Source organism: Lissotriton helveticus, chromosome 3_1 (genome assembly GCF_964261635.1).
Source record: "Lissotriton helveticus chromosome 3_1, aLisHel1.1, whole genome shotgun sequence".
Lineage (NCBI taxonomy): Eukaryota > Metazoa > Chordata > Amphibia > Caudata > Salamandridae > Lissotriton > Lissotriton helveticus.
The window spans coordinates 228,193,256-228,220,982 of record NC_136061.1 but is presented as its reverse complement, the minus strand read 5'-3'; the positions used below and the strand labels follow the sequence as shown (position 1 = coordinate 228,220,982).

The window sequence follows — 27,727 nt, the reverse complement described above, 5'->3', positions numbered from 1 at the left end:
ATCTCTCACATCCCCTAACCCATCCATCATTCATGACTCTACTCCACATGCAAGAGATCTTCAAGCAGATCTCATTTCAAGAAGCACAGACAGAATGATTCGCCACTCAGCGCCAAACCTACCAATAGGGTTGCAAAACTGCCAAAAAGTTATACTGGCTTAGTTCCAATCGCTCCGGGAAAGACCCCATCACTTATTGCAGATGAACACAGCAGAGAAGTCAGCAGCGAAACCATTATAGCTCAGAACTTTGTGACCAACTATAGGGCCTTATAAGCCAGCTCTAGCATCACAACACTGGTAGACTTTAATTTGTTTGTGACCGATCTCCCAACCTGTGTGCTATCAGCCGATGAGAGAGAGTCTTTAGATTTAGTGATGACGGAAACATTGAGCGAGGTCCATAGCTTAATTAAAATCCGGCAAAATACCCAGACCCAACAGATTTCCTGTGGAATTCCTTAAGGCCTTAGGGTCCCAGTTAGGCACACACTTGCAAGTCGTATTCCGGGAAGCCCTGAAAGAAGGGAAGCTCCCGTCAGACCTAAAACAGGCTGACATAGTGGTCATTCTCAAGCCAGGCCAACCGGGCTGGCGCAGTGCATCCTACCACCCCACATCTCTCCTCCACTTAGAAGTAAAGATCTGGGTTAAGGTCCTGGCGAATAGAAACATGATAGTTATAAAATCTTATTGTCAGTGCAGACCAGTCAGGTTTTATGCCTCACCGTTTGACCACACAATAGTCGCAGAGTCCACAATGTTTTTCCGCCATGGCTGATAAACTCTCAGAAAAGCACGGGATGCTCCTTGTAAACTTCCGGAAGGCCTTTGACTAAGTGAACTAGGAATATCTTTTTAACTTGCTCTCTAAGATGAACCTGGGTCCCACAATAAATTAGCTATGCTAGAAATTGCCTTAACGGGCGTGGGTCTGGGTGGCGGTGAGGGCAGGGGGCATGATGCAGCCTTTCCCCATCGAGGAACAAGGCTGGGCTGCCCGTTCTCATCCCTCATCCACTCGCAGAGTGAGTAAGAATAGATGCCCAGGCCAGGGGGCCCGAACAGACACCTGGGTGGAAGACAGGGTTGCACTACATTTGGACGATTTACTCCTTTTCATGGAAAACCCTTTGAAGTCAGGCCCACAAGTGCTGCAAAATTCTGAAAGTGTTCGGAAGCTACTCAGGTCTCCAAATTGAATGATCTAAATCCATCTGTCTACCCAGTTGGGGAAAGCCCTCGTATTATGCTGTGGGCTAAGGACCTCCGTGTTGTCACCACCCAGTTCAAGTACTTGGAGGTGAACATAATGGCAGACTGTTGGAAATTATGGGCTCTCAATCTACAATCACAACTTGATAGTCTAACAAAGAACTTTCAGTTTTGGGTCTCTCTCCCTCTCTTTTTTCTGGGTCAATCGGTCATCATCAAGAGAGTGGCCCTCTCTTGCTTAGTTTCCGAACTACAAAATTATCCATATCCCATTCCAGAAACCTTTTTTACCCATCTCAACGCGTAGCTACGGACCTATCTGGAATCAGCGACCTCCCTGGATTGCTTTAAATTGACATAAGAGAGATGCCCTGTAACCCCAGATACCCGGTCCTATTACAGGACAGCTAGCGTATGAGTTACTTACCTTTGGTAACGCTGTATGACTGGATCCGGATCTTTTTTTGCCACAGCATCCCTGCGTGCCGGGGGACGGCATCACGCGACTTCGCCCTGGCGTTGTCCGTGTACGTTACATCAGCGAGGTCACATAAGTCCCGCCCCGGCGCGCCTACGCCAGTTTACTCCGGAGAACTTTTCCGCGCCACAACGCGGAGCCATCAGACGAAACTCTAGAGAGTATAGGAACAGTGTGCAAAAAGCAGAAAAAGTGGACAAAGGGCCCAGTGAGGGACAACACCATAAGGGGCAGTGCCAGACACTGCAGTACCCAGAGGCAGGGAAAGAATAAAGAACAGAGCACAGCCCTGAAAAGTAACCCTGTCAGTACGGAGATAGCCCCCCCCCCCCTGGGGACAGGAACATATGAAAGAATGTCCCGACAACATACAGCAGGACTACCACCCCAACCAAGAACAATGAAGGGGAAGCAGTCCGGGACAAAACAGGATCTGCAAGACTCCAAAACAGCCCCGTCACAGAGAGTGATAACCCCCATAAGGCCATAAGGAACAAGGGCAGAGGCCCGGCCAAAAGATTCCTACTTAGAGGATAGCGGCGGGGTCAAAACCCCCAGCAATGAAAGGGAAAGGAGGGGGTAGAAGGTAGGCCCCAACATGGGGCAACTAGAGCACAAGGGCACAGAAGTACCTATAAACCGAACCTCCCTATGCCCCAACTTGGGGAAACTAGAGCACAAGAACACAGAAGTACCTATAAACCTAACCTCCCAAGTGCCAAAAAGGGAGTAAAGGAACAAACAGGACAAACATCCTGTCAGAAAGAGCGGCAGAATGCATTCACTGAAGACATAGGTAGGTAAGTGAAGAAGACCAAGCCAAAGGTCCTCACAGAACAGGGAGGAAGGGCGGGCCGTGAGGGAATCTGCGGCTAGAATCGTCTCTACCAGATACATCGTTACCGAAGGTAAGTAACTCGTACATCTGATAAGAAACAGAGTGAGAGAGACAAATGACACACACTTTATGTGGTTCAGTCACAGCTTTCTTTCTCCCACAAGAAGGGCACTTAAAAAAAAAGCAAAGGCACTGGGACTCAAAATCCAGTTCGCTCAAAAAGAGAGGTGTAAAGATGTTGAGTGAAGGTCAAAGAATCTGAACTCTTTCAAAAATTAAGTTTTTTTCTGAGTTGAAAAGCCTCAGCAGTATTATGGCATCCTTCTCACATGAGCCAGAAAAAAGAACCGAGTGAGAGGTCAGGGGTGCCTCCCAGGATCTAAAAGGGATGGGATCTTTTTTCAGTCTCTGTTAATTGTAAGCCTACATGCAGCATTTTAATATTCATGTTCTTCACTTAACCACTTCCACGCTAGCGGTTTTCCCGCTGTGCGCTGGAATTTCAAAAACAACATGTTGAGTGACGAGTTCACCTTGTCATCCGCACAGGGTAGGTAATGCTGATGACGAGCTGAGCTCGTCATCAGCATGGAAGGGGTTAATAGCGCCATTGTGCTGTATTTTCTATTGAAAGATTCGACAATGCAGTGAAATATCGGAAATGGGAGTTTTTTTTCCAACTAAACATTCATGAAAAATGACACCTGTTTGCAGACTTCCATTCAACAGATACAGTTCAAATATTTATGGATAATGACATTCTTTGAAGCTATTTCCAAGAGAATAAACGTTGTAAGGGTGTCTCGAGGTCCATACAAATGCTGGAAATTATTTAAGTGTTAAAGACTATATCAATGAACATCCTATAGCAGATGTTATAGTTAGCTAAGTAAACTTGTGAATTTTATTTTTGGAGGTTTTTAAACCTTAGTTTCTATCTCATTTAAAAAACAAACTATAAATTCATTTTAAACTTAATATTTTTGCACTGAATTTCAGTTTTGTTTTTTTAACTTAAGTGAAGATCTTATTATTATACCCAACTATTTAGCATTTTAACCTTTGGTCTTTCCAGTGGAGAGAATATATATATATATATATATATATATATATACACACACACACACGCACACACACACACACATATACATACACACACACACACCTACCCACCCACCCATATAGAGAAGCGGAAAAGAGATGCACATCATACATATTTCCTCTGTATGTTTTGTGGCCTAAGGAGTATAACAGCGTGGAGTACTTACTTTTTTTCTTTCCAGTTTTTCTCAGGGGAGAAAGAAGAGCACAAATGTTACTCCAGCTTTCTCTTAGCGAGGGTAAAAGAACAAATGCTGCTGGATAATTTATCGTTTTGCCTCCAGTGACTCTTGTGGAGGAGAGAAATACAGAATCACTGTTGGAGAGCACACTGTGCTCGGTCTGGTTTCTTGTAGGTAGGAGTGAAGTTTACCGTTGTGCTGTAGCATTCACTGTGAGTTTGCTGTAGTTTTTCATGGAGGAGTCGTGTCTTGGATGAAGGAAGACTTGTACTGCTGGGGTGGTACTTTGGCTGGAGGGCTTATGTTTTTTTCCCTTTAGTGTGGTGGCAAGTGTTCATCTGGTCTTACATGGGCGAGGTACTGTAATGTGCATTGCGTTCTCGTGAATATAGGGGCCCATTTATGGCTTCACAGAAAATGGGTTGCCAAGAGTCACAGGACAGGCAAAATGCATGCATGTCACCACCCATTTAATTCAGGAGGGTTATGGTTTTCAGAAGCCATGGACAAAATGCACTGAAGCTGTACCACAGTGCTGATATACAGATGGACCTCGAGATGTGTGGAGGGAGCACTAGCTATGAAAGTTTGCCCATTGACTCACGACTGTTAAGAACGTCACTGGTGTCCGCATTACGGTGATCCACTTGCACAAGATCATGTGTGAATTTGTATAATTAATTTGCCCAACATGGAGATATAACCCCTCTCGGATTTTGGCATTCTTGCCAATAGGCAAGTAAAAACCCAATAACGATCAAATGGTGCATTATTCGGTGAGATCATGGGGCTGAGGATTTCATATTCATACAGATCCTGTGAGATTTGTGGAATGGTTACACATTGCCTTGCAATTGTTGAAAGATCTTTCACTACTGGTGGTTCCTGCAAGGAAAATACAGCCATGCACTGATCTAGTAGTACTTACTTCAACAGAGAAAAACTAGATATTTAATTTTCTAAACAGTCACGGACCCCAGGTTAAGTAAACACGCATTTTAAGCAACACTGTGAACCTTGGCAAACCCGTTACATCCATGATAATTATTATTTATTTTTTTATAACGCAAGATTGGCCCAATGCCGTAAGAGAATTTCACATAAGCACCAGATTATGTTGAGCATGTTCAGTTTTTTGTTTTAGGCATGGTGAGATGAAGTGTTTGCCCAAAATCAAAGGATATTATGCTGATCCCCAATTCCAAAGTTTGCAGCTTTGGCCATTAGGCCACATCTCCTCTCTTTGGTTTACAAGATTCCTTCAATCCTGCAAGACCGATATATATCATGAGTCATGATTCCTGTTTTATCAAAGCGGAGCAGGAGAAGAGAAGAACAAAAAATATTTCACACCAGTAAATTCTCTGCTCTCCCAGAATCTTCTCTGGTCACGAACAGCATAGAAAGCCAGGTATTAACTGTTACAGGAATGTCTGTATAGCCTGCAACAAACTGATGATGTGTTTGTGTTACTGCCAAAGGGAAAACCACATTCCTGTGTTTCATTCTTCAAATCTTACAATATTGGAAATAGACAAAGAATAAGACCCTGTATTGTATTCACATTTGCTTGCAAAAGTGGCTTCCGAATATCATCTAGCACTGGCTTGAACAGATTTTAAAAAGGATAGAAGAAAAATTAAAACAAAATTGCAAAATGATTAAGGATTTTACTCTAGGGCCTTATGATTTTAATCACATTGAAGGCAAAACGCAAATCCTGATCTTCGTAATCTGTGTTTTACTGACCTTGGATTCATTCTACTTTCAGGTTAGGGTCCTTCCTGCTACTGAGGCGGAAGGTCTAATGAAAGGACAAACAACGTCTACTTTGAAAACAAACATGGCAGCTGCAGGTAAGTTACAGTGTAGTGTTTAATTTTGTAGATATAAAAAGAAATATAATCAGTACCACCAGGGGAACATGGGATCAACGATACAATAAAGATAATTTGCGCTAGTAATTGGTACAATGTGGGTATATTCAGCAGTAAACAAGCATTTCAAATATAAAAAATGTTGCCTAGATTAAAAAAATGTGGCATCAGTCAACCTCCAAATCCGGCCAAAAGTTCCAGAATGCTTCGAAAAGGTATTTGGGGTTTTTGGAGTCAAATAGTGCACAAAAAACATTTTCACAGTTACTGGAGCAAGCATATGGGTCACTCTGCAGTCGCCCACATTGACTTCCTATGACTTAAAATTTACTATGAGTTCATGGTCCTCGAAACCCTTGAATCACTGGTAATATATATTTGTGTTTTTATATCCCTACTCTCAGAAACTCAAAACAAGCCTACCAACAAATCGATTCTTGCAGTGTAAAGCCATGACCATCCCTCCTTAGACAAAAGAAGTGTGTGCATGTTTATATGTATGTGTGTAATTATATATATTAAAATATATATATATATATATATATATATATATATATATATATATTCACAGTACAAGCTACACTTAATCATAACTGAGTTGTGTTTTACTCGATTGTAGGGGCAGGAATTAAGGCCAAAGTCTATGTCTGATCTAGTACAACAATAAAATATCATTAACAAGATAGGACTCTTCCCCCCGACCCCCCAACCCCTCCCCCGGAATATTTGTGGGTTCAAATCTTTTGGGGAAAGTAACTACTTAAGATACATGAGTATATGAGCAAAAACACAAAACCGCTATGGCTTGAGATGTGAGGACAGAGCGAGAACAGAAAAATCTCCGGGTTTTGAGAAAGTGAAGCAGCTTGTGAGGGTTAGCAGCGGAAAATCCGAGAGTAAAATTAGGAGACTAGTGTTCAAAATAGGCGCTTAGAAATGTAATGGACCAACTTTGTTAGAGGCCTTGAGATCAATTCTAACAATAAAGTGGAGGTAATTTAGTTTCACCACAATTGGATCACTATAATACCATGTGAAAGGGGAACCCTTATTTCTGGTAGGTTTTCTCCCAGCAGTTGTCATTGCTTTGATTAGACATACATGTATTACATGTCTTCATAGTTAAAATGAGTTGACCTGGAAAAAAACATTTAGGCACAGAGAGGGCAAACTGTGCATCTTATCAAAATTCTTTATATATAACCTAGTATTTTTAGAATCTGAGGCAAGACTTGCATGACCAGGCTTCACATTCTTTTAGCAAGCGCAATTACATAATAATGGTGCCATGGGTCCTTACGCAAGCAAAGCCAGCTCCCCAGACCCTTGTTTGGATATTAAAAGATGCGTGTGATTGTGGTGCAGTGAGCCTTTCAGTACCCGCGGAAGCAGAGGCACTGCACATACCGCATTAGCTTTAACCATTGCTACCCCTCTGAGCAAGCAGCATGCTAGCACTGTGGAAACATTTTTTCTCCATCAAATGAGTGATTTGGTGGCATAATTGCACACAGCCTGATATTTCTAGCAATACATTTGTTATTTATCTTTAGTGTATTTGTTGTGACCATCTGATGCAAATTTTACTTTTTTTCAAGGAAGAATGGAAAATAATTACATTACTTGTGCCGACTCGCACATAAACTAAAGGTTGCACGATTAGCAATTTAATGAATAAATCATATGTTGACATCCATGTGGCACCGGTCCCTTGTACTATCCAGTGTGTGATAGTTTGTGCATAAAGAGTATTTTTATTTGAATAATAATTATGTTCACTCCTGTGGAAGAGATGTTATTGGAAAATTGTATTCTATATAAATAAACGGTTAATCAGTCGATGGATGCAGTGCACACCTAGCTTAAAGAGCAATATATTGCAGATGATTGTGTGAGTGCAGCTGCAAAGGACAAGTTGTGCAGTGTTTTGCTGGTACAATGCAGCTCAAGTACTTCCAAAAATGCAAAGTGACAAGTCAAGGACCTGTACTGTACTGAAGCGGTTGATAAAGTGAACAGCATGTGACAACAACTTTCTTACATGATCGTAGGTCCAATATTTAATGTAAATATCAAATTATTAATTCTTACACATATTTCATTTAACATTTTAGTGTTTTAAATGGTTTTACAAGAGCAAATAGAAATGTACTACCAATAGCACTGGTGTTCCGTACAAGGAAACAAAAGCAGCAGAATATAAAGAAAATTGCATTTGGTGAAATAATCTAGACAGAAAAGCAGGTAAAAGAGTGCAAAAGGTAATGTTATTTGTATCCATCAGTGATTTTCGAAGACAACCAGTAACACTACCTGCTGGTGGTTAGCGGAGGGGCTACTACAGGGGTCTTCCATCATGCTAATGAAAGCAAGGGACTCGGCAATTATTATGCAGGTATCAAAATGTGGAACCGCGATTCTGATGCCTTAATGTCAAATGCATTAGTCCGGTTATAAAGCTTTCTGTTGTAAGGCCACATTTCTTCGACTATCCTTAAGACGTAACCCTGTTTGAAAAATGTCCTCACTCGGTGGGTAGCAGAGTCTCGAACCGGTGGACATGTTCGTGACGACGGCACGAACAGACTCGGCCACTAACCCGGACATGACGAACGCCTCGCATTCTTCTTCAGTGCAGTGAAGGACAGCAGGTGACCCTGTTACTGAGGGTGTCGCAGGACCCTCGGCCGACAAAATGGGGGGCCCGGACATACATGATCAGCTCTCTGTATCAAAAGGTCCAGCCCACTCGAGGCAGCGTTCCGCAAGAGCTAGCGCGGCTGGATACATTTACAATCGTACAAATGATTCATTTTGGAATACATCATAGAATGGTCCTTTATAAAGTCGCTCTGGTGAGGAAGGGCGGCAGAGCCTTCCTCTTCGCGCTCGCTCGCTCACTGGCAGAGCTGGTTTTTCAGAGTACAAGAGATTTTCGCGTTTTACTAAGAAACTCCTCCCAGCGTCAGGACATCGAAGCAGATGTTGCAAACTCGAACTGGTTTGTTTAAATCAAACTTGATGATCGGGATCTCTCGGGTTGAGCACCGGTGGCAGAGCAGACGCCCACAGTGACGGCTGCGGAGACAAGCACACCAAGGAACACAGGTTATCATATATCATATTGAAATATTATTGCCGGAGTACTCCGACAACACATTGGCATGAATCGTGACATACGATGCAAATGTACAGTGGGTACTACAGCTAAATGAGCGATCTCTAAATTCGTTCTGGTGAAAATATTCTATCAAAACACATCTTCACAAAGTTGACAGTTGCTGTTCACCACATCCTTTAATTTATATGACGAGCATGTTAACCTAGATTTCAAAGTAGCGGTTAACCAGGACAGATGTACACACAGAAGGTTAAAATCTTACAGGAATTTAAAACTTCATATGTTGTTCAAAGCCCAATCAAAACAAGGCCATTGTGCTGAAACATACATTTTTCATGCTATTCAAATGGAAACAATGCGAAGTACATCAAACAAGACAACTGTTTACCAACTCAGAGAGTCTGAAACAGGGAAATATACCTGTAAAATGACCTGTCCTCAGGACACCCCCGCGCCGCACGGCCCTTCAGCTGTGTCTGTGTGCCCCCTCCCTTGCTCGCTGCTGATCGTTGCCGTTTCTGCCAAGTGCTCTGTGTGTTATTTCCCCACTTGTATTTCACCACTTGTTACCTGTATTGCCCCTGTCTTTTGCTCCGTGACTTTTTCTTGTGTTTCAGCCCCGGTTCCCTGTGACCTCCGCTCCCCGCCGCCGGAGATCGCGGCCCCGCCCACTTCTCTTCTGTGCCCTCCCCGCTCCCGCCTCCCAGCTGCCCCTCCCGCCCACTTCGCCTTATATGGAGACCACGCGTGCGCGCAGCGGGCGCGCCGAAAGCGCGCCAAAGGCAAGCCCATCTGCGCCCGTCCGCGCCTGGACCGCGCCAGGACCCCTGGCCCCCGAAGATGCCTGCCCACGCGACGGACCTACGACGCCGCCACCCTCAACGCACTCAACGCCGGCCGAACCCCCGCCTGCTACCGAGCCACACAGAAACGCACCCACGGACCCTTCACCTGCCAAGCCTGCAAATTCACCTGCCTCCGGACCTGCACCGCACCCGCCAAGCCGAGCACCAGCAGCAACCACCTCAAGTGCATCCTGCTCAACACCCGCTCCGTCCACAGACACGCTATCGAACTTTGGAACTTGCTCGACACAACCTCACCAGACGTCGCCTTCCTCACAGAAACCTGGATGAACGCCTCCTCTGCACCCGACATCGCCATCGCCATCCCAGACAGATACAAGATCACCAGGAGGGACCGCGCCAACCAGACTGGAGGAGGCATTGCCATCGTACACAAGAACACCATCCGCATCACGACCGAATCCAACGACACCTTCTCCGCCGCCGAGCACCTCCACTTCCAGATACACACCGACCCAAAGATGACCCTCAGAGGCACTCTCGTCTACAGACCCCCGGGACCACGCACACAATTCAGCGAAGACATCACGGACTTCATCAGCCCGCACGCCCTCCCCTCCGCTGACTACATCCTCCTAGGGGACCTCAACTTCCACCTGGAGAACAACAAGGACCGCAACACCACCGCCCTGCTGGACAACCTCGCAAACCTCGGACTCAAGCAACTGGTCAACACCCCCACCCACTACGCCGGCCACACGCTTGATCGCGTCTTCTCATCCAGCAAGCACATCACCTTCAGCCACTCCACCGGACTTCACTGGACCGACCACAGCTGCGTCCACTTCAGCTTCAGAAGAACCATGACCCACCACCACCTGCAAGAGGTTCCTCACAGGAGCTGGAGCAAGATCACCGCCGAGCAGCTCACCACCTCCCTCAGCCAGAACCCGCCCGCCAGCACAACGGACCCCAACGAAGCAGCCCGCAACTTTACACAGTGGCTGACCGCTTGCGCAGACGACCTCGCGCACTGAAGAACCCTCCCAGCAGACCCAGAAGCAAGAAAGCCACCTGGTTCACCGACGAACTCAAGGACTCCAAGAAGAACTGCCGCACCCTCGAGAAAGCCTGGCTCCTCGACCAGACCACAGACAACATGACCACCCTCAAACAAGCCACCCGCAAGCACCACCAGCTCATCCGCACCACCAAGAAGAAATCACTGAAGGAACGACTGGACAACAACGCCCACGACAGCAAGGAACTCTTCAGCATCGTCAAGGAGTTCTCCAACCCCAGCACCTGCAACAACGACATCACTCCTTCACAAGACCTCTGCGACTCTCTCGCCTCGTTCTTCCACCGCAAGATCGCCGACATCCACAACAGCTTCGGCGCACCATCCACGCACCCAACCGACGAACCAACGCCCCCCATCGCCACCCTCCGCACCTGGACCACGGTGACCACCGAAGACACAGCCCGCACGATGAACACCATCCACTCCGGATCTCCAACCGACCCCTGCCCCCACCACGTCTTCAACAAGGCCGACTCCATCATCGCACCCCAACTCCGGGACATCATCAACATCTCCTTCAACACCGCCACCTTCCCGGAGAGCTGGAAGCATGCCGAGCTCAGCGCCCTACTGAAGAAACCCACAACGGACCCCACCGACCTCAAGAACTTCCGCCCCATCTCGCTCCTCCCTTTTCCTGCCAAAGTCATCGAGAAGACCGTCAACAGACAGCTTGCCGCCTTCCTTGAGACGAACGGATCCCTCGACCCCTCGCAGTCCGGTTTCCGAGCCAACCACAGCACCGAGAACGCCCTCATCGCAGCCACCGACGACATCAGAACTGTGAGAAGTTGGCCTGATGTGCAGTGTTCACTATTCTAGTGATCACTATATATCAGTCCAAACAACCCCTATTGATGATTGGTTGTAAGTCAACCTTATAGACCAGCTATCCTAGTAGCATGGATACGAGCAGTCTAAGGCTAAGACTCTAGAGGGCGTGTTAAGCCAGCTGTTTTACCATCACATTACCCCTTGAACACCCAGTGAAAGGACACCACACAAGTGTTATGAAAATAAACAATGTATTTATTAGAATCACAACAACCCTGTACTCTTTATGAGGATAGGGTGCTAAGCACACAACAAAACTCTTACGAAAATACTTAAGTTAGCACGGTATACACAAATGCCCGAGGGGCACGAAAAACCATATACTTTAAAAGTGGAATGCGAAATTACTAGCAGGTAAGTACAGTACTAATAGGCTTTGGAATCGCTAGGACTTGACTATAGAATCGTTAGATTACTTCTAGGAGACCTAGGGGACTCGGGTGCAGAGTGTGCACTCTCACGCGGGATGCGGGACAAAGTCTATGGAAGCTAGCAAAGTTAAAGTTAGTGTTCACGGGCGAACCCGACCTGGTAGGAAGAAAACGACAGTGGATCCTGACCCTTGGATAGTGAGGCTATGCTGGGGCACCGAAATGCCGAAGTTACCTAGCCCAGGGGCTGCAGCTGCATAGGTCTCAAAAGACGTCGGGAATCCTCGTTGCCGGACCAGGAGCCTGGAAGAAAGATGCTGGCAGGCGACCAGTGAAGATAGTTCGAGTTGATCCAAGCCTGGATCTGGAAGATGGATGACACCTGAAAGCAGAGGGGACCAAGTTCGTGACTACTAGCCAGTAGTCAGTGGGCACCAGGAGGGTACCGGATGGCAGTCACCTCGACTAGGTGAGTGGGCGACGCTGGCTCTGCAGATCTCACGGACCAGGAGGCGTTGTCGGTGACCAGGATGGAGAGGCGAGCTGTCCCACGATGGATGAAGCTGTCGGCGTCGAAGTTACCCAGGATTGGGCAACAAGCCTTGGCTAATTCAAGCCCACGCGGTGGACTCAAAATGGCGTCTTGAGTGGACCAGGAGGGTCCGGGGTGCTCCTCTTCGGGAAGGGAGCAAGAGCCAGTCTGGAGCAACCAGACCAGCAGCAGTGATGTCGTCGGGCGTCGTTCAGAAGGCCACAAGCCAGCGGGCTAGTAGCCAAACAACGCGGTGAGCAGCAAAAAGCAGAAGGGCCCCACGCAGATCGTGGAGATGCTGGGAGGCTGCACTTCGGTGCTGGAGCTGCTCAGGGTCGGGGCTTCTCGGACCCCAAAGCACTCACCAGGAAATTACTCGGCGGGCTTGCTGTGCAGAAGTCGTGCAGTCTTGCAGATGGCCGGTCCCTCGAGGTCTCGTCGCACCCACGGTTCTCAGCTGGGCTGTAGAGGTGGGTAGAGGTCAGAGGTGCCAGGGAAGCCGGTTCTCGTCGAGCTGGGCAGTCGGATTCCGGAGGAAGGACTTGCAGCAGACCGCAGTGTTCTTCAGATGGTGCCTGCGGATGCAGGGTGACTACTCCTTAGCCACAAGGGAGAAATCTTAGGAAGAAGTCTTGAGTTCCTTTCGTAGAAAGTAGTTTCAGGATTCAAAGATGATCTAATTTGGAAGGGGGCCAGTTCCTACCTTTATCCTGTAAAAAGGGGCTGGCACGCGACTAAGTCCTGCCCTATGGGTGGGACTAGGAGGGGGGTGGTTACACCCACTTCCTTGGCGGGCTTTTCCCCAGCACAGGGTCTGGAGTGACCCTGGAACTGGTTCAAGCCAGCCTATGCACAGTGAGCACCGGGGTGCCACGTGCAGTCACCTTCCTCTGAAGCCCTGCCTACCTACAATACACAAAACCCTGTCTGGGACGGTGCTGGCACCGCCCCTGGCAGGAAACCCTTTGTCCTTATCTCCTGCTCTGGGAGGACTCCCAGCAGCAGGAGGGCAGACTTGTGTCTCGGTGGCAGCATCCATTTTGTGGATGCTAAGGCTCTGTCTGACTTTAACCGGGGTTGGGGTTACATACATGTCGTGTCCCTCTAGAAGGGTGGAATGCTAACCCCGTTGCCAGAATTGGCGAGGGGTTAGTATTCCAATTCGTATGACACCTTACTCGACATGTTTTGATAAAGCGATACCAGAGTTGGCACATAACCGCGAGGATTATAATGCACTTAAGAGTATATGGTATGCGATATCATGGATACGGCTAAGGGATGGATCCCTAAAGCCGTAGACAGGCTCAGCTCATGCCAGAGCACCATCTCACACGATTCCAAGCACTCTGCCTTCAGGATTGTTAAGGCCTGCCATAGGAGTGACTGATAGGAGATCTGTGTGTCCATTTTAGGGTTAGATACAGGCATACTATATCTAAAGCAAAGGGTGAGTACACCACCTTGCCCCAGCTGTCGTGCAGCCAGTTGTGTCAGTTTAGTTAGTCAGCCCAGGGGTGGCATAATACATGCTTCAGCCCCTGGGAGACTTCTGGGTACACCTCAGCCCTGGGTACAGGGACTTAGAGAGGGCCCAGTGCCAATTCAGTACCTGAGTACAATTTGGATAGAGAGAACAGCTAGGCTGTGGGTCTGATTAGCAGGCCCACAGCCAGGGAAAGTCGTAAACCAGTGCAGCAAAAAGCAAAAAATCTAGGTGATCATAGGATTGCAGACCCTACTCTCCTACAAGAACCCTGCTCGACAACGGGGAAACAGCGGCCCTCATCCTTCTGGACCTCTCCGCAGCGTTCAACACTGTCTGCCACCGCACCCTAGTTCAACGCCTCAGCAATACAGGTCTCCAAGAGAAGGCACTGGAATGGATCATCTCGTTCCTCGCCGGAAGAACACAGAGAGTCCACCTCCCCCCGTTTCGATCCGAGGCCACCGAAGTCATCTGCGGCGTACCGCAAGGATCATCACTCAGTCCCACCCTCTTCAACGTCTACATGAGACCCCTTGCAGCCATCGCACGCCAACACAACCTCAACATCATCTCCTACGCCGACGACACCCAACTGATCCTCTCCCTCACCAGAGACCCCGCCACCGCCAGAACTAGCCTACACGAAGGGATGAAAGACGTCGCCGAGTGGATGAAGAACAGCCGCCTGAAACTGAACTCAGACAAGACGGAACTCTTCATCCTGGGACCATCGCCCTCCGCCTGGGACGACTCCTGGTGGCTCTCCGCCCTGGGCATCACTCCCAAGCCAACAGACCACGCACGCAACCTGGGCTTCATCCTGGACTCCTCCCTCTCGATGACCAGACAAGTCAACGCCGTCTCCTCATCATGCTTCAACACCCTACGCATGCTCCGCAAGATCTTCCGATGGATCCCGACCGAAACCAGGAAGACGGTCACCCAGGCACTCGTCACAAGCCGACTGGACTACGGAAACACCCTCTACGCCGGAAACACAGCCAAGCTACAGAAAAGACTCCAACGCATCCAGAACGCCTCCGCCCGACTCATCCTGGACATCCCCGACGCAGCCACATCTCCGGCCACCTGAGGGACCTGCACTGGCTTCCCGTCAGCAAGAGAATCACGTTCAGACTCCTCACCCACGCACACAAGTCTCTCCACGACCTGAGCCCCAAGTACCTCAACGACCGCCTGACCTTCTACACGCCCACCCGCCAGCTACGTTCGACAAGCCTCGCCCTCGCCGCCGTACCACGCATCCGAAGAGCCACCGCCGGAGGAAGATCCTTCTCCTACCTGGCAGCCAAGACATGGAACTCCCTCCCCACCCACCTTCGGCTGACCCAGGACCATCTCGCCTTCAGGAGACAACTCATTTCATTCATTTCATAGCTTTATTCGAGCAAAATACTCATAAAAGCAAAACATGCATTTAAAAGGTACAGAACTTAAAATTAACCCTTTTATACATTCAATGATAAAAACCGTTGTGGCAGCTTTGACAAAAGGAATAAAAACAGTTAAATACACATTTACACAAAAGTCAATATACATTAAAAGAAATAGCCCTCCGTCTAATAGACCATGCCCACCCCAGGTATTTTGCTGTTCCCAAAACAATTGGCAAATCAGTGGAGGTACAAATAATTCTTAGCGCCTCAACACCACTAGATATCCCTAAGTTCCTACAAATGGGTACTAGCCATACTCTTCGAGGGGTTGCATATGCCTTACAGAGAAATAAAAAGTGGCCTATGGTTTCCTTGGCTGCACCACACACCGGGCAGCACGAGGTGGTCGTACTCCTCCACCTGCCCGTCAAAGATCTCAGAGGGAGAGAACCAGATCTTAACTGGAACATTAGCTTCCTGTCTCCTGGGACGGTGATAGTGTCCCAGTATAGTTCTAACAGAGGACGCTGTTTAATTTCCAAGAAGCGCCCCCCCATCGTGTCAGATCTCGTTCTACTCCAGAGTCTGCCATCAATCCTACCCCAATATAAACTTTTGATGGTATTTTTACTGGGAAAAACTTCCCCAGAGGGATTATTCCAGAGATTGGAAAGGCAGAGGTCACCTAAAGCAGCCCTAAGGTGTTTGAGCCATGTTATTTTGTGGAAAACATCCGCTTTAATTACTGCAAGGAACCCATCTGCATAGTGCCGTATCTCTGGGGTGGTCCAGAGGCGACGCCAATAAAGGATTGGGCGCAATCTTACTCGGTCACTGACCGATCTTCTCCCAAGATCAAGAACAAGCGGGATTAGAGGGGTGCTCTGGGGGAGTCCCGTTATACCCTGAATAAACTTGTTCTCTGATGTCTGCAAGGGGAGAACCTTGTCAAAGCCCCATAGTTCCGCCCCATACAGGGCGGACCCAATGGCCTTTGCGTCATAAACTGCCAGAACTGGTTTAATAGGTTTGGATTTTGATTTTTTGTGTTCGACCCTTAATGCTCCCGCGATCTGTTGGTGTTTCAGGACCGCCTTTTCTATATGGTAGGACCACTTTAGATCATTAGAAATCTGGACCCCAAGGTAAGTAAATACACTGACTACCTCTAGCTCACTGTTATTCAGAAGTATTTTTGGGCGGGCTCTACGCTTAGGCGAGAAAATCATCAGCTTGGTCTTGCCCACATTCACTTCCAGGCCGTGTTCTCCGCAAAAGCGGTCAAAGATATGTAGGGCGCGCTGCAGGCCACCCGGTGTTTTGGACAAAATTAAAGTGTCGTCGGCGAACATCAGGATCGGGACCCTGAGGCCAGCCAACGAGGGTGCATCGACACAGGCATCCAACATCCGAGCCACAATTCCGTTAATAAATAACGAAAAGAGCAAGGGTGCCATTGCGCATCCCTGGCGAACACCACGTTCAACGGGGAAGTCGGCGGAAGATTCACCGTTCGTGCCCCATTGGACCCTGGCAAAATTAGCCTCATGCAGCCTCATAATCAGGGTGAGTAACTCAGCCGGAAGGCCAATTTCACTCAGGACTGCCCAAAGCTTCCCCCTTGGGACCAGGTCGAAGGCAGCCCGCAAGTCGACAAAAGCGTCATACAGGCTGCCCTCGCCTAGCACCACCGTTCCCCATTGGAGTAAAGCAAACCGAAACACCTGGTCTACCGTACTTGTGGCCTGCCTAAAACCTGCCTGGTAAGGGGACAATGCGCTATTCTCTTCAACCCAGTCCATTAGCTTGTTTACCACCATTCTCCCCACCACTTTTTGAATGGTGGCAATCAAGCTTATCGGCCTATAGTTGGCCGGAAGGGACCTATCCCCTTTTTTACATATGGGTATAATGATCGCCCCTTTCCATACTTCCGGGACTTCGGCTCCTTTGGCGATAGAATTTCCTAAAAGGGAAACATACCTGACCCACTGACCCATGTCATTTTTAAAAACGTCAGAGGGTATCCCGTCAAGACCTGGGGCCCTTCCCCCTTGGGCAGCACATATTGCCGCTTCTGATTCTTTAAAAGAGAATAAATTTCCCATTGCAAATACAGCTGAAATCGTTTTCGCAAACCCAACCTCCTTGGACTCTGCATATTGGGGTTTAAAGTATTCTACCCAGGCACCCTCGGCGACATTATTGCCGGGTTTGTTCGGAGTGCCACCTCTTCCCCACTTTAATAATTTCCAGAATAACCTGGAGTCCTTAGCCCCTGACGCTTCCTTCAATTCTGCCCAATACTCTTCATCCCACGTTTTTTTCGCTAGTAATATACAAGCCTTGTAGTGCTTCCTAGCCTTACTAATGGCTTCCCTGTCCTTATTCCTAATAGCGCTACCTAAGGCTAACCTGGCTACCCTGCACTGATGGTTGAACCACCTAGCTGGTTTAGGTGGTTGTTTCCTGTTTGACTTACATGCTCTCATAAAATGTGGTCTTATAAGGGTAAAGAATTTGTTATGTATATCCGTTGTTTCCCTAGACCCTGGGTTAACGGAATTTTCAGATTCCATTGCAGCGATTGCAGCATCCAACTCGGAACTTATAAAGTCCATTGAATCTGCATTCGCCAAAACGCTTGGCCAATTAAGTCTACGCATATCATTAGTCATTATGGGCATTAAATCATCATTCAATTGCTGACTACCAGACACGATTGACCACCAATTGTGGGGGTCACACAGAGGGGATTGTGATCACTTTCCAATCTACCCTCAACTTTCATGTCCCATACCCACTGCCATAGACTAAGGCTGCAAATAACATAATCTATCCTACTATGGTTAAGACCATTGTCAAAGGTACACACACCTTCCCTATCACCTTTCGTTCTCCTGTTGAGAGTTCTCAACCCATGTTCCAGGCAGATAGCATTCATTAACAAGATATCTTTCGTCCACCGTTTGACAGGAGCCAAGGTTAAGGTCGGGACACCCCATTGAGTGTCCTCATCCTGCCCCAGGGGGTCATCCATACTATCAAGTGGCTCGAAAGTCCTATTCAGGTCACCAGCTACTATCATTTTGTTCCCCAAGGACTGCGAATCTAGGAAAGTGGACAGGGCCTTTAGAATGGGGGAGCTTCCTGAGTTGGTGCCCCTAGCATATATATTATAAATATCTATCACTCCCCCCTTTTCTGAAGCTAATCTTAGCATTTGGATATCCCTACAGCCCAGATCAACCATTTTTGCTTCAATTTGTGAGCTTTGTTTCACCCAAATTGTGAGGCCTCCCATTGGACGACCCCTAGCACCTTTACTTGCCGGGATTGAGAAGTTTAGGTAGCCGTGGTGGAAGATAGGATCACATGCCCATGTCTCCTGGAATAGACAAACTTCAAAACCATTAACAAAATCTATCCAATCCTGGGACATCAGCTTGCCGGTCAGCCCGGCGACATTCCACGAGAAGAACTTCCCTACACTTGGGCCGACCCTGGGCATTGGTCCTACAGGGTCTACATTGTTATTCTCAACCCCCTGATTACTTGGGGTACTTAAAGTAGTTGAATCCTCACCCCCAGATATTTGGTTGCATTCCCCACATAGATTCTCTAAAGTCACAAGCCCCAAACCGGTGTTCCTACCATATGGTTCCACATTTGGGTCATTAACAAGTTTAACAGAATTACCACATTGGTTCCTGGTATTAATACCCTCTACTTTGTTCGTACAATTTTCAAGCATCTGTCAATACTCCCACCCCGGCTTCCTCAATGATCCGAAACAATTGGTGTTTGTACCACCATAATAACCATTCGGTTGAAATGGTACAGTGAAGGGAGCAAACTCTTGAAGCGGGACACTGGTTGAGGATCGTGGGTACATTGTCATAATAGATTCGACACCCGCTGGTCTCGGATAAAAGAAAGTAAGATCTAAAATACCAATTCCCCCGCAGCTGGTACCCCCATCATGTTTCGTTATCAAATTTACCACCCTAGGATCTTGGAAATTGACAACTATACAATCACCCCCCAATTTCTTAGAAGTACAACCTATCCACTCTGTCCTTCGTACTCCAATAATGAATCCATCAACTTCCCCGGGCAAGGGTCTATTTACCCTTAGCCAATGCATTACCTTATTTTTTAACATTTGGAAGGATTCCTTTTGCCCAGCCAATAGCGGTGGCACATTTATAAGGACAGCCACGTAGGGAAAAGAATCTGGGGTGAGATTCATGGGAGGTATCCTGCGCGGCGCCTTCACCGGTAATGGTTTGAGCAGGCTATTGGCAAGAACAACAGATCCGGAAGAAGAAGGAGAAAGAAAAGGGATGTCATGTGGTGGTTGGGAGCTATTCAATGGGGTGTTTTTATTCCCAGAGATGGTTCTACTACTGCTGACTGCAGTACTATTACCGGGTATTAGGTTATTCGATAAGGCTTGAGGGACATTAGGTGGAGGGTTAACACTGCTAGAACAATCTTTTGTACCCGTAACAACTTTAACAGGGAGCTTAGCTTCTTTGGTGATCTTACTGCTTGGGTTCTTCGTTAGCTCCAAATTGGTCTTTTTCGTTTTTCCTTTTTCCTGAGGCCTACTTAGGGTACCATCCACAGGTATAAGGGATACAACAGCCGACACCCCTTTCCCCTGCCCACCAGATTGGTGACTATAACTACACTCCCCTATCCTTGTGTGGGACTTGATTAATGATTTCGTAGTGAAAAAATTATCCAAGGTTGACTGCTCAAAGTGGTCTAGCCTATCCGCTATTTTTTTTAACTTGTTCCTCGAGTGGAGTCAAGAGAGACTTCATTAACTTCTCCAACTCGAATAACAGGGTCGGGGTGGCGTGTAGAGACTCAACCGTTCCCATTTGGGTCTTGGAGCTGGGGCTAACTGGCACATTACCCTCCTCAAGAGGCAGGAGGGGAGCTGCTGGTGGAAGCTCAGGCAATCCCGTAACTAATGGGTGAATGCTATTCGAGCCAGAACTAACCGCCTCAGGAGCAGCCCCCTCCTCGCATGTCATTTCCCCGTTGGGGCCAACCCCGATAGATTCCTGGGAGGAGCGGGAACATGCTACCAATTTCCTTGATTTTTTCGGGGGTTTGGGCAGATAACACTTCTTTGGAGCAGGACATCTTTTCCTTTTGGAGCATGACTTTGCTCTTACCACTTGATTTAACACACTCTTTTGGGCCGAGTTCGGCTGCCCTATTGGTGGATCGATGGGTGAGGGAGGTGTACTTATAAGGGGAGAGCAAAAATCAGAGTCCACAAGCGAATCAATCAACAACTCCATCGTAGGGGGAAAAGCATAGGGAGTTTCAGCTACCACTGGCAGATTTAAGGATGACCGGGGGGGAACCAATGCCGAGAAAACCTGAGGTTGTGTTTTTTCCATAGGTATTTTAAGGAGTTCGATAGACAACCTACGCTCAGCGCGTCTCTCCGCCAATGCAATCTCTTTGTCGATATCATTGACTACCCGACAAAAATATTTATCCAAAGGGCCCAAGGTTGCTGGCCCCACTTCAGCCTGAAAAGGGATACAAGTGGCGGCGGTTACAATTGTTGTCATATTTGGTAACCTAAGTATATAATGTAAGTACTATATTATACAAGTGATAATACCCACAATCTTTGTAAGCACGAACACGATAAAGGAGACCCAAATGTCACAATTACAAGATGACAGAGGGGGGGCCCGTCCCGGCATCTTTCGACCCCTGACGGCAACAGACGGTCCCGCCCTTGTCCCGGGCTTCTCCCGGCGCACTCCCGCGGAGCGGCAATAACAGCTCCTATTATAGGAGAGAGGTGTTCGGGGGGGCGTGTCAAACAGGGAGAGCGTCCAGGTAAAGCGTATGGCGTCTCCCAACAATGCAGGGGCAGGCAGGGACCTTTCACTCGGTGCTCGGGGGGCGGGTCAAACAGGGAGAGCGTCCAGGTGCAGGTGATGACATCGCAGGGACTCCTGGGAAATGGAGTCCCTGTCTCTCACCTGGCGTTCGCAGCACTGCTAGTCCCACAGGTCTCTCGTCCCACAAAAGCAAAGTGAAGCGCCCAGGCAGACGGGCGATGCGGGACCCGCGGAGCGGGTACCGCGAGGTTCCAAGGTTGTCAGGAGCAAAGCAGCGAGCAGAAGGCTTCTCCCAAAACTGGTAAAGCGTATGGCGTCTCCCCAAGAACTCAACTCAAGACCTGGCTGTTCGAGCAATAGCAGACCCCTCCCCCCAAGCGCCTTCAGACCCTTCCGTGTGAGTAGTGCGCTATACAAATGCTATGATTGATTGATTGATAAAATTACCCTCAAGGCCAAATTTCAAAAGCGAGAGAGTGTGTGTGTGTGCGCGCATATGTTTGTGTGTATATCAATGAAAAACAGTTAGAAACTGACTTATGTTTCTGGCTGAAACTGCATAAAAACACGAAAACTTGACAGTTAAGGTCAGGGTTGGATTGTGATAAAAAATAGGCCAGGCCCCGCCCCGCCCCAATAAAGTGGCCCATATTTTTAGATTGCGCCTTTCCACAAAACACTGCTTCAGTGTTTTACGTGGAATGAAAACAGGAGGGGGGGGACAGGAGGGATCTATAAAAGAGGCATGTTTTCTTAACTTCAAAGAGGGAAAAAACTGCAAATGGTGCAAGGACTCGATGCACAGATTAGTTCACACTGGTAAACCACACCTGAATATGTCAGGCCACTTCTGCACAGGGCCCCTGGCTCAGCTCAATCTGCATACATGAATGGGCTGGTCCAGCAAGAGACTAAGAATGACACCTTCATCCTGTTGGCAAAAGGGAGGAAACAAAGGCCCATCTGCCTCTAGAAAGGCCGCCCAGGCCCACACTGGGCCGGAGGCAGCATCTGAACTGTACAGAGCCCAAAAAGGCTAACAGCCTGGCCAAAAAGGGGCCCCAGAGCTGCCACTCAGACATGGGCATCTGCATAAAGTTTTCCGGGGGGGGCCTAACCTGGCAAACGAAGGGGCGTGGCTAATGTTAATCAATAGGGGCGGGGCTAACATGGCAGACAATCAGGATCGGGTAATGCTCAGGCCAAGCTGAGAAAAAAAACCTAGGGAATTCTGTATTTGAAACTGGACAACAATTATAGCACACTTATGAACCCTAATACTACCCCCCTGGCCCCTTAAAACTCATACATTCCCTGATCGCTACAATTAGCCCCCTGGCACCCCACAACCCATACCCGCTCTGACCCCTAGAATTGTCTCCCTGGCACCCCAAAACCCATACCCGCCCTGAACCCTAAAATTACCCCCCTGGCACCCCAAAACCCATACACACCCGGAACCCTAAAATTACCCCCGCCCCCCAAAAACTCATACCCACCCTGTACCCTAAACATTACCCCTGGCACCCCAAACCCATACCCGCCCTGAACCCTAAAATTACCCCTGGCACCCCAAAACTCATACCCACCTTGAACCCTAAAATTATCACTGCCACCCGAACCCTAAAATTACCCCACTGGCATCCCAAAAGCTGAACGCTACGGGGCAGATTTACAAGCCCCATGCGCCACTTTTGCGTCACTTTTAACATGGGAAAAGTGACGCAAAAGTGGCCCTAGGGGCTTGTAAATCTTCCCCTACAAGCTTACACTACATTTGCATATTTGGAGGGGACTGTCCTCCTTGACGTTTCCATGCATGTAAGTCTAAAACACCATAACCTAGATATCCAGCCAGTAGGTGATGCTGTAGAATGCATTAAAGTTACTGGAACTTACTTAAAAACTGCTGCCTGCTCTTCTGATACTATTCAGTGTAGTCGGGCTGATCAGCAGCACTGTCGTCCTGGCATCCAGCCCCTCCCGAAGTTCTCACTTTCTAGATAGGTGTAGGTCAAATGTATCCTGGATTCTCCTTGCCTGGGCCTCCACTGCTTCTTCATCGGTGCCCTTGGATGCAAAAATACACAAATCCATGGCCGTGTTCACCATTTATCTGGTGAGCAGCGCCATGGATGTGTATTCCATACAAGTGAACAGACAGCAGGGTGAAAGGGGTGGCAGTGAGAGGTGACACTTTTCCTCTGTAACGTAATTCCTGCTGGCGTCATAGCCCAGGGTGTGCTGTCTGTGCACTAGTATGGAATACACATCTATGCACTAGTATGGAATACACATCTATACAAGTGCACAGACAGCAAATCCTGGGCTACGATGCCAGCAGAAATTCCTATACAAAGGAAAAGCGTTACCTTTACTGGCCATCCCTTTCCCCCTGCAGTGCACATCCTCCCACTCCCACTCCATGGCGAGGCAGCTAAATGTGGTGATTTGTCATTCTGAGGGGTGTGAATGTTATAAGAATGTGTGTGCTGTGCTGGGAAGCTGTCTCCGACAGGCACACAGCCGCACCAGAGTACTTCACACAGGTCTTTAAAAGGCCATTTACTTGGTAATGAGGCTTTGTTGTGTTTTCACCCGTTCTTAGAGCCCCTGCATCTCCACTCAGCACAGGGCTTTGGCTGGATTAATTAGTCCCCCTCCCAAAATTTGAGGGAGATGAGCTGACGTGAGGTTTAAAAGAGGGGTGAATGAGTGATTGAAGACGCAGAGTGGTAACAGTGATGGGGCAGACATTGAATGCAGTTTCCTTTTCAAATGGGTTTATTGGACAAATCTAATTTGACAGACTCGCAGACAGCAAATGCTGCTGCCTTTCCACGGCGTCTGAAAGTTTTTTTCTGGAAGTTGGGTCGACGAGCTGATCGGGTTCTTTTCTTCCTTCATGTGGTGGTGATGAGTGAGTTGCAGGGCTCCAGCACTTGTCGCCTCTGTCATTGGTAGACCCCTGCTTCCATCTGAACGCCGAGGATCACCGCCTCTCCCTCCCCCCCCCACCACCAACTGGAGGGGTCACCATGATATCCAGGGTGACCAACTGGCATGGGTGCAAATTCAGGACAGTGAGTGTAAAAATTCAGGACAAAGGGTCAAAATTCGGGACAAAAATTCAGGACAGCAGGTCAAAATTCAGGACAAAAGGTAAGGTTTACATACGCATCAGAGAAGGTTGCGCAATAGTATATAAATAAATAGACAACCACTAAAGTAAAAGTGAAAATAAGTTTATATTAGGTTCAGACAATTGTGCACTTCATGGTTTGGCAGCTTTAAGCAAATGTGCAGGTCTTTTTGTGGTAACATAACCACCCCCACCTTTCCAGCTCCCAGAGAAAACACCTGATGCCAGGTCCGGCCAGTCTGGCCTTGATACCACCCTCCAATGGCGCCCCTCATCTTCACATAGACCCTCTCTCATGTGTATCGGGAAAAGAGCTGATCGGGTTCTTTTCTTCCTTCACGTGGTGGTGATGAGTGAGTTGCAGGGCTCCTGCACTTGTCGCCTCTGTCATTGGTAGCCCCCTGCTTCCATCGGAACGCAGAGGATCACCGTTTCCTTCCATCCGTCATTTCACTAATCTATCCCTCAATCCACCCTTCAATCATCCATCCACCCTTTCACCCTATCCATCCATACACTCATCCATCCACTCTTCCACCCATCCATCAACTCATCCATCCAGCCAATCACCCGTTCAGTCATCCATTTATCCATCCCCCTTCCTCTTTCAATTCCCCTTTCACTTAGCCATCCATCCTTCCTTCCACCCACCCATCCATCTACTCATCCACTCATGAATCCATCCATTGAACCTATCATTCATTCATCCATCCTTTCACTCATCCATTCACCCTTTCACTCCTTTACTCATCGATCCATCCTTTTGTTCATCTACCCGCCCTTTCACTCACTCATCCAGCCTCATATCCACCCTTTCACTTATCCGTCCAGCCATTCACCCTTTCACTTATCAACTTATCAATCCACCCTTTCACTTATCAATTCATCAATCCATCAATCATTTCACTCATCCATCCACCCATTCACTCGCCTGTCATCCACCCTTTCACTCATCCATCCATCCATTTCACTAATCTATCCAGCCATCCATCCACCCATCCCTTCACTTACTCACTCACCTTTTCACATTCATTATGAGACCTATCAAGAACTCCACCCTCACAGTAGTTCCTAAATCAAGGGGTGAAGTGGAGCAGGGTTCACTATGCCCCTGCACATAGGCAATCTGAAAAAGTGGAAGGCATGAGTCATGCATGATGCACAGTGCCTTGACGTGGGGCGACTGTGACATGGTGTTGTTTCCAGAGCTTTAAGTGGGATGAAAACACTAGGGGGGTCTCTTCAAAAGGGTGTTTGATGTAATAAAATGCATGGCTTAAAACACATAAGCTAAAAATCTGTGCTTAACCTGATGCGTGCGGGCGGAATTCCGCCCGTACGCTGGGAATCTGTAAAGTGCATGTTACATGACGAGCTGGGCTCGTCATGAGCGTGCGAGGAGGCTACCTCATGACGAGCCCAGCTCGTCATGAGCGTCGAAGGGGTTAATATAACGTGCCGCCCGACTGGTATTTATGTTGCTTCTGTCATTGCATCCAGCTAAATAATACAACAAGTAACCTTACACTTGGAACAAGTAACGTTACACCTACAACAAGCCAGAACTATTGGCTTTGTCAATGGTTGTTAGTTGCACAAAATAAAAAAGCAGCAACCATGGCTGCAACACTATACCTATATTCCTTTGAACTTCTCTCACTGCCTTCCTTCCATTAACTGGATTGTCACCTAGCAGCAGCAGGGGCGTTTTTGCACTTTCATGTGACCCAATGCCCTGCCCTGGACCGAGGCTGGAGGAGGCCACCACATGCTGTGCCAGCCCAGACTGACCCAATGTCATTCTGTATGTGGCAATCAGCCGCAGACAGAATAACAATGGGCGGGGTGGGGCAGCTCTTGTGCTCGAGGAGTGCAAGGTGGCCCCATCAGGGAGCTGAGCTCCAGGAGGGGGTGGGGGGGGCAAGCGCCCCTCCTTGCACCCCCCTGTGGATGCCCATGCACTCAGATACTGGCCCATCGACACTGCCCGAGTGCCCGTCTTACGGATCCGACCCTGGTTAAGGTTAACAACACTACCCTGGTCTGGATGTCATTATCCCGCCACCATGGCGGTCGTATTATGCACTTTAACATAGCAGCAGGTGCTGCTGACTGCAGCATCGACCAAAATGTATTGTGCATTTCACTGCTCTACGTGGCAGGCACCATACGGTGCCTACAACTTGGTGCAGTGAAATGTAGGGGGGCACCATGGGTACCCCCCAGTGCACAAACACCACCCCCAGACATGAGGGGGGCCCACAAAGGGGGGCCCCCAAAACCAATCTCCGCCAGCCTTTCACTGGAGGTTTACCCACCACAGAAAGGCTGGCTGAAGACAGCATCCTAATTTGGCAGACGGCGCCTGCTAGGCACCACCACCATTTTATTGATGCAGACCACTCAGCCAGGCAACCAGAACGATTGCCTGTGGCAGTTCCGTGGCGGATGGTATTTGCGTCTGCCACAGTCGCGGTCTGGATCCCCCCGCCATCGTAATGTGGCGGGGGGAAATCGTGGTCCGATGGCGGAAGGATTGCATGGCAGGCGGTCCTTCCGCCATCGTAATGACCCCCTTGGCCTTTAACTGTGTGTTTTTTAAAAGTAATTTTTCATTGTTTTTATGTCATTTCAGGTCAGCAACCCCCAGTGTGCCCCAAAGAAGAGGTTTAGGCAGGGCATCAAACTTTTAGCTAGCCTCCATGCAACACTGAGTGAGTGGACGTGAGCAAACATGTCCCTGTGCGTGCCTTTGACTACGTGACTGCGCTTTTGACTTCACTAATTTGTCTCCTAGTCAGTGAGGAACAGCATGTTCAAGTCCCCCCCCACTGTGCCTCAGTGTGTGGCGGTGTGCAGACAGATGTCCTTATGTGTGACTCTGACTATGTTATTGTCCCTTTGACTTCATTGGTGTGTTACTGAATGAATGACGGCGAGTATGTTCAGATCCCTCAGTGATCCCAGAGTATCAGGTTTTTCATAACCATGAATAGAGGTCTGGAAACTTTGCACCCCTTTTTCGCAATCAAATGTCAGGTTAGTGATGCAGAGCACTCCAAGCCGAAGGCTAACTCATGAACAGTGCTGTGGACTAGAGAAGCAGCCCTTAAGAACCCAGCAAACAACACCTAATAAAGCAAGGCCGGTCAGTTATCATTCTTATAAAATGTAAAGCACATCATTAGACACACTAATAAATGGTATGCACGAATTCACATGTACATACACAGTGGCAGCTGGAAAACCAAGGTGAAATCCAAACCCTCAGGGGGCACACAAAAATGCGAAAACAAAATACCCCCTAAATGTATCTTGTCCCCCACGAAACGGAGATACCTTTAACGCACAAGTTACTACTTGGTAACGATATATCTG

The 27,727-nt window shown here is 48.1% G+C and overlaps 1 protein-coding gene and 1 long non-coding RNA gene across 3 annotated transcripts in view; one reads left to right on the top strand and one right to left on the bottom strand.

Annotated features, from left to right (window-relative positions):
- Positions 1–27,727, top strand: part of LOC144822320 (uncharacterized) — a 201,101-nt gene that overhangs the window by 149,912 nt on the left and 23,462 nt on the right. Inside the window, exon 2 of the long non-coding RNA XR_013608599.1 lies at positions 5,586–5,670. This is a non-coding gene — a long non-coding RNA (uncharacterized LOC144822320). The remainder of the gene's footprint in view (positions 1–5,585; positions 5,671–27,727) is intronic.
- Positions 7,725–27,727, bottom strand: part of ANKFY1 (ankyrin repeat and FYVE domain containing 1) — a 677,352-nt gene continuing 657,349 nt past the window's right edge. For both annotated transcript variants that reach the window (XM_078679681.1, XM_078679682.1), the window contains exon 25: positions 7,725–8,769. In XM_078679681.1, the coding sequence (XP_078535807.1) occupies positions 8,637–8,769 (133 nt within the window). In that variant the 3' untranslated portion in view covers positions 7,725–8,636. The remainder of the gene's footprint in view (positions 8,770–27,727) is intronic.